This window comes from Danio rerio, chromosome 3, assembly GCF_049306965.1.
Source record: "Danio rerio strain Tuebingen ecotype United States chromosome 3, GRCz12tu, whole genome shotgun sequence".
Lineage (NCBI taxonomy): Eukaryota > Metazoa > Chordata > Actinopteri > Cypriniformes > Danionidae > Danio > Danio rerio.
The window spans coordinates 16,357,119-16,365,000 of record NC_133178.1 but is presented as its reverse complement, the minus strand read 5'-3'; the positions used below and the strand labels follow the sequence as shown (position 1 = coordinate 16,365,000).

Below are 7,882 nucleotides of genomic sequence, written 5' to 3'. Positions count from 1 at the left end.
GTGCTGGTCTACCAGGTGCACCTAAAAACAATGGATATGAAAAGGCTATATGTGACCATAGACCACAAAACCAGTCATAAAGGTCAGTTTTTGAAGACTAAGATTTATACATCATCTGAAAGCTGAATAAATAAGCTTTCCATTGATTTATGTTTTATTTAGGATAGAACAATCTGACTAATTCTCTATATATGTATGCAGCTGTGAATGCATCTTTAGTGAGCATATAGATATGTTTCTTGAGAGTAATGAAAGGCTTTTTAAGGCCCCAAACACGCCGAATGCATTTTTTTTTTTGTGGCGAGAGGTGACTTTTTAAAATGATTTTCTATTGGCATTGAGTGTTTATCATGATGTTTATTTGCCCTGCATTCGCCTGCTGTGCATCACATTTTGACGGAGTGCTCTGTGTGCCTGCAGTTGGAAAATGTCAACTCAGTCTTGTGCAGAACAAGTGCTTGAGCATCAAGACAGTTGATATAGTGGCTGCTTAGATTCAATCAACGGCCAGCTGTCTGTACCTCACATTTTCAGGAACTTTATTCCACACCCAACATCAAAACCTTCATTACCGTTACTGCCTTGAGTTTAAGAACAAACACGTATTTTGAATTAGGCATAAATAAATATTGTGAGAAGCTCAAGTGTGTGTATAAATATGAAAACGTATGCAATTATTAGTGAATGAGACAATATTTGGTAGAGAAATCAATAATAGTTAAAGAATTAGTAGCCTAAATTTATACGTCATAGAAAAATATTAAATAAAAATGTCAAAAATAGCAAAAATCGAGAGAAGCAAAAAATATATCAAATTTTGTTGAAATGTTAGCTCATAATTTTTTTTGCATTTTTATTTGAATTAATACATCTGTTTATGAAATCTGTTTTGTTTAAATGCACCAAAATACATTGCCTACATTGACTGAGAAATGGATAAAAATATTCATTTTCAAAATAGGGTGTACTCATACTCTATATGCTGAGCACTGTCTAGTTAAATAATAGTTTCATAAATAATATAAAGTTAACAACCAATACTTTAATCATAAGGAACATTACAATCCATCCATCTGAAAAATTATATTTATTGGATAAAATATCTGATGTTCTGTCTTCACTCTGGTGTTTCTCTTCCCACAGTTAGGCAGGCAGACACAGTAAACTCTCCCAAAGCTTGTTCGAGAATGTTGCTGTATTCCACGACATTGACTACAGATTGAAACTGTACAAAATCTATGTACATTCAATAAGCCTTAGCCATCTCTGTGTACATAACATTAATATATGAGTCAGGCTATAAATACAAACAAATAAACTTACAGACAATGCATCTACAGAATTAGTGGACTGTGAGAGTCTTTTTGTAAGGTGTTCTTTTTACATTAGGCAATTCACTAAATATATATATAGCAATTGTCCAGCCTCTTTACCCTTGTGTATTACTCCGCACACATACAGCAACAAGCAGAGGACACTCTACAGTTTGACAAATATTGCAGATGTTGGAAAACAATGTACTTTGAGGTTTTTTTAGTTGAGAATGTAGTTGCTTAGATTGCAGCTGTGCAGTATGTTTATAAGGGCAGCGTCTATTTTAAAATATAATTTCCGAGAGACAGTATGCCTGTAGCCATTAGCCTATCATTAAGCAGACCAAAGACAGTTGACGTTGTCCATTCTTCTAACTACAGCTGATCAAATCATTATTAAACCGGTGAATGACATTCTAAGTCAATCTCTCTCTTTTGTATGTTGTAGTGCTGAATATATACCATATAATTGTAGTGTATTGAGTGTGAGATGGGACTCTCATATCAGGAATGTGTGTTGTGTTGGCAAAAATAAAGAAGAAATGCCTGCATTCCTCATCACAAAAAACAACAGCAATCTGGTAGTGATTGCGCTGTTTATTTTTGGGTTTAATTATTGTGATATTCTGATAGCAACAGAGAAATACTGTAGACTGTAATAGACTGTAGTACTATAGGGAGATATCTCTGTAGACAGATGGCATTTCAATGCCGTTCAGCCTTATAATCTTAAAATGGGAGCAAAATCACCTGCTTTGTCATCACTTTAGACATTACGCAAGAGAATCATTTAAATACTAGATTTGAAGTGACGTTTGTGAAGAAGCACTGGTTTCTGCTGTTCTGATGTCAGCTGCAGATGTGTATGAACGGCGGAAGACTGTAGTTCCTCTTACAAAATGGTTTTTAGACTCTCTGTGTTTGGTTTTCTTTTTTATACACACAATTATGCCATTAAACTTTTGTATATCACACTCGTAGCAGTGCAATCTGGCTGTATATAGTTATTGGTGGGAAAGTAAGGCACTTTGCCTGCGGCCTCGTGCCAACGCATGCCTCCCACTAGTTCTGATATACAGCCACATCGCACTGCTACTCGTGTCGTGTGATATTGCTCATATATATATATATATATATATATATATATATATATATATATATATATATATATATATATAAACCTAATTATGGATAATGAATATGAGTAATCTCTTACTTTTTCTTGGCAGAAATTTAAAAAATAATGTAAAGGAATTTCTTTTCAAAATATAAAAAGACCTGAGGCTTCACCTTATTGACGAGCACTGCCACTTTGGCATTGGCCTTGGTCTCTAGATGTTTCTCAGCGACGTAAACCGCAGCACGAGTTTTTCCTCCACCAGTGGGCAGCCAGATGATGCTGTTCTCTCCTCTTAAAGCCGCCTGGACCACCTCCTCCTGATATGGCCTGAGTCTGAGCTCCATCTACACTCAAACAGGCCACAAAACAAGGTATAAACATGATACACAACTACCTTTGAAAACAATAAACGATTATATTCATGTATAATAAATATTATATAGAATACTTTTGTTCTGCCAGATCTCCCAGGCAGGGTTTTATTTAGATTTATTTAGTTAATATTAGTTTTTGGAATTCTGTCCATTGGAAAGAAGTTCTTTCAGAAGAAGTACAGTTTTTTGAAATATTATTTGTTTTTATTGTCTATTCAGTGTCCTTCAACAAGAACGGTGGTGGTGGGGTTCATAATATTCACAATGGTATTTTATTAGTTGTTGGTTTAACCATGGATGAGATAATGGCTTCTATGTTATTTTCTTTTCAATGACATTTCTTGTCACATGTTCAAAAACAACAGCCAATATTGCATGTCTATAATTTATATAATGGGTATAATTAAACAATACTTTCACTATAACGTAAATTAGTAAAGTGTAATAGAAAAAATATAAATTTTTGCGCCATTTTGAATTCTACTCGAATACAAATACAAAAACTTTTCCCCCCTCAACAATTACAAAAACAAATACCGGCTGCTCCGCACATCCCTAATATATATATATATATATATATATATATATATATATATATATATATATATATATATATATATATATATATATATATATATATACATACATACATACATACATACATACACACACACACACACACACACACACACACACACACACACACACACACACGCATACACATTTAATAATCTCGGATTAAATGGTTAAATTTGAAATTTTTCATGGTTAAAAACATATTTTTGGTAAACTAAAATATATTTGAGTTAATATTTTACGTATCAGATGAAAACCGTTTGTTCAAATATAACTGCATAAAAAATAATGTAACAGAACAAAAAATAAGGATTTCAAATTTCAACTTTCAAAACAAACATAAACTCAATCTGTTTGATTAACATGCAAATGTTTCAAAAGTACAGTACTTCATATATATCTTAAAATGGCTGAAAAGTTTGCAGATTTTAAACTTCACTGTGTAAGAACAAATGCTGGCATTGGTAGACTTTTTTGTTGTTGTTACAAATAATTAATTATTATATATTACAGATCAACTTCAATATTTTTTCACAAAAAAATTTAAAAAATTTCAGTCAAGGTAAAACTTCAAATCTTAGGTTTTATCAAAACAACAATCTAACTAAAAATGTCAAAGCAAAAAGAACAAGTAACAAGTTTGCATGTAAATGTTCAGTTTTGGTTATTGATAAACATCTGACAAAAATAGTTTTGAGTGAAACAACAGACACGTTTCCTGAAGCTTCAACAAGAATAGCATCATGTAATGTGTAGGGTTACATAAGCTTACCCACTGCAATGATTTTTACTGTAGTATAAAAAAAAGGAATAGCGTGCATAAAGTAATAAAGTGATCCAAGCAATCCAAACATGCAGATAAAATATGAATTAAGCAAACCACACCTTGTTTTAGATCATTGCTTACCATCATAATAATTTTAAAGGGATAGTTCACCAAAAAATCAATGTAATTCTCTTACAAATACACTTCTCAAAATAACTTATTTTATGTTCAACAAAGAAAAAAATTAAACTTAAACAGGTTTGGAAAAAGTGAATAACGAGTAAATGTTACATTTATAGGCTGAATTGTCCCTTAAAGACGTGGAAGTTAAATAATAGTTTCATAAATAATATAAAGTTAACAACCAATACTTTAATCATAAGGAACATTACAATCCATCCATCTGAAAAATTATATTTATTGGATAAAATATCTGATGTTCTGTCTTCACTCTGGTGTTTCTCTTCCCACAGTTAGGCAGGCAGACACAGTAAACTCTCCCAAAGCTTGTTCGAGAATGTTGCTGTATTCCACGACATTGACTACAGATTGAAACTGTACAAAATCTATGTACATTCAATAAGCCTTAGCCATCTCTGTGTACATAACATTAATATATGAGTCAGGCTATAAATACAAACAAATAAACTTACAGACAATGCATCTACAGAATTAGTGGACTGTGAGAGTCTTCTTGTAAGATGTTCTTTTTACATTAGGCAATTCACTAAAACCAATCGTCAAAATGTTTCAATGTAAACAATAATTTAAAAGAAGCTAAATTACTAGGCATTATGCTTTTTAAATATACTTTACCCATGCTGTAGCATGGAATAGACTCTATAATTGTATATTCTAATGGTCTAATAAGTCAGTATACGTTCACTCACCTCTGCAATACGTATGCTGTCGAGAGGTCTGTGTGTTGCTTCGGTAAAACAGATCCTTTAAACCCTCCCTTTTAAAGTCTGTCAGAAAGAAAAACGAAACCGAAAACAGAGAAAGGGCCCTGTAGGAGGGGATGAATGACATACAGCATTATAGGGACAAATTTAATGACAATCTGTATCATCCATGAACTGTTATATATAAAATTTGACCGAAAACTAATGTGCAGTTTAGCAGAGGTTTGCTTTTCTTTGACTGTCTGTTAACACATTTGATTTAGAAATGCGCAAAAATAGACAGGTGCACTGAAAGCAGGAAGAAGCGACAGAGAGACCTTGATTGGGCCCCGTTTACAGTCAGCGGTGTCAGGAAAACAAAACTAAAGATCCTGCCTAAGTAATCTGCTTGATAGTCATGCCCAGGTCAAAACAAACGGCGTATGGAAACCGAAATATGATTGCATTCTAAAGAAGATATTAAAATTGGAGTGTAATTTAACAGATAGATTTATTTTTAACTTATTTTACTTTGTAATAAAAAAAAACCCATGACGTTTATAAATCACATAAATTAATAGCTATTTAAAAATAGCCCTCTTGTAGATAAGACAAAATATAACTGCATTAATTATACTACTTTCATACACACACACACACACGCACACACACATACATACATACATACATACATACACACACACACATATATATATATATATATATATATATATATATATATATATATATATACATACATACATATATATACATACATATATATATATACACATATATATATGTACATATATATATATATATATATATATATATATATACATACATATATATATACATATATATATATATATATATATATATATATATATATATACATTTATATACATATATATATGTGTGTGTGCATGTATGTATGTGTATATATATATACATACATATATATATATATATATATATATATATATATATATATATATATATATATATATATATATATATATATATATATATAACGCATGCGTGTGTATGTTTGTGTATATACAAACATTAGTTTTTACAATTTAAGACTGTATATTTATTATGTATATAAAGACTTCAGATGCACGAACCTATAGAAGCTATATGAAATGTTAATGAGCATTATTTCCCTCAGACTCTTATGTTTATATGCTGTTATTGGACTTTAAAAGCAATAAAATATAACCTATTTATTACCTTAAAAGTGAAATATCTGAAACTACACGGGAAAAAAAACAAACAGAAAAATGCTCATTTCAGAAGATTTTCGATGGCATGTACAGGCTTTGGCATCTTCAGGCAGATGGCATTTAACGGGTTTTACATCTGAACTCTTCAAATATAAATGTATATATATATATATATATATATATATATATATATATATATATATATGCGCATATTGTATATTTATATCATAATCTTATATATGTGTGCTTTATATATGCATATATGTGTATTTAATTATACTACAAAATAAGTACAATTTATAGTATTATTCCCATTTATTATTTAATATAGGGACGACACAATGGCTCAGTGGGTAGCGCTCACAGTAAAGTTGCTGGTTCGAGCCCCGGCTGGGTCAGTTGGCATTTCTGTGTGGTGTTTGCATGTTCTCCCTGTGTTCACGTGGGTTTCCTTCGGGTGTCCTGGTTTCACCCACAGTCCAAAGACATGCGCTACATAGGTGAATTGGATTAACTAAATTGTTTGTAGTGTATGTGTGAATGGAAGAGTGTATGGGTGTTTCCCAGTGCTGGGCTGCGGCTGGAAGGGAATCCACTGCATAAAATAAATGCTGGATACTGGATGTTGTTGCGACCATCTGATTAGTAAAGGGACTGAGCCGAAAAGAAAATAAATGAATGAACTATTAAAAATATAAAACAAGGGAAATAATCTTTAGTTGCCTTTTTTACATAAATATATTTTACCATTTCATTTATTCATTTTCTTTTCGGTTTAGTCCCTTTATTAACCTAGGGTCACCACAGCGGAATGAACTGCCCACTAATCCAGCATATGTTTTATACAGCAGATGCCCTTCCAGCTGCAACCTATCAATGGGAAACATCCATACACACACATGCACACACATACACAACAGACAATTTAAGTTACCCCATACACCTTTACCACGTCTTTGGACTTGTGGGGGAAACCGGAGCACTCGGAGGAAACCCACGCAAACACGGGGAGAACATGCAAACTCCACCCAGAAATGCCAACTGACCCAGCAAAGGCTTGAATCAGCATCCTTCTAGCTGTGATAATTACCATTTGATTTTATAAACGTTGAATTAGGCGGTTAATTCTGCTGTGGCGACCCCGGATTAATAAAGGGACTAAGCTGAAAAGAAAATGAATGAATTGATACCTTGAATTAATCATGAAAGCTTTTTTCCCTCAAATCACTTGGATTAAAACTCGAATAGAAAGTTTGCTTTAAAAAATTTATTTATTTTCCAAAAAAAAAGTATAGTACACATAACTATAGCAATTTACATGCATCATCCAAAACAAACCATTGTGAACTGCTTTTTTGTCCTCTTGACGAGAGCAGTCATCAGTGTCCATGGATAAAAGCCACAATGAAGAACCCTGATAAAACATCAACAACGCAGCAGTTCATCGAACTCAGGATTCAAGTAAATGCCCATTACAGTCAAACTGAAAATAACAAACCAGCTGTCCTGTACAAAGTGTGTGTGAACAGAAACCAGCAGAGAACATGCGGTATTGCAGAAAACACACACACACACACACACACATACACATATATATTTGGATACAGAAGTCTGTGCAGT

At 32.4% G+C, this 7,882-nt stretch overlaps 1 protein-coding gene across 2 annotated transcripts in view; it reads right to left on the bottom strand.

Moving 5' to 3' along the window:
* dhx58 (DEXH (Asp-Glu-X-His) box polypeptide 58) overlaps positions 1–5,084 on the bottom strand; it is an 86,515-nt gene extending 81,431 nt beyond the window's left edge. Inside the window, exons 1-3 of one of the 2 annotated variants that reach the window (XM_073934878.1) lie at positions 5,040–5,084; positions 2,604–2,777; positions 1–21 (exon numbers count right to left, since the gene is read on the bottom strand). The exon at positions 1–21 is cut by the window's left edge and continues 184 nt beyond it. In XM_073934878.1, the coding sequence (XP_073790979.1) occupies positions 1–21; positions 2,604–2,777 (195 nt within the window). In that variant the 5' untranslated portion in view covers positions 5,040–5,084. 2 annotated transcript variants of the gene reach the window in all.
* Positions 5,085–7,882: the final 2,798 nt, after the last annotated feature.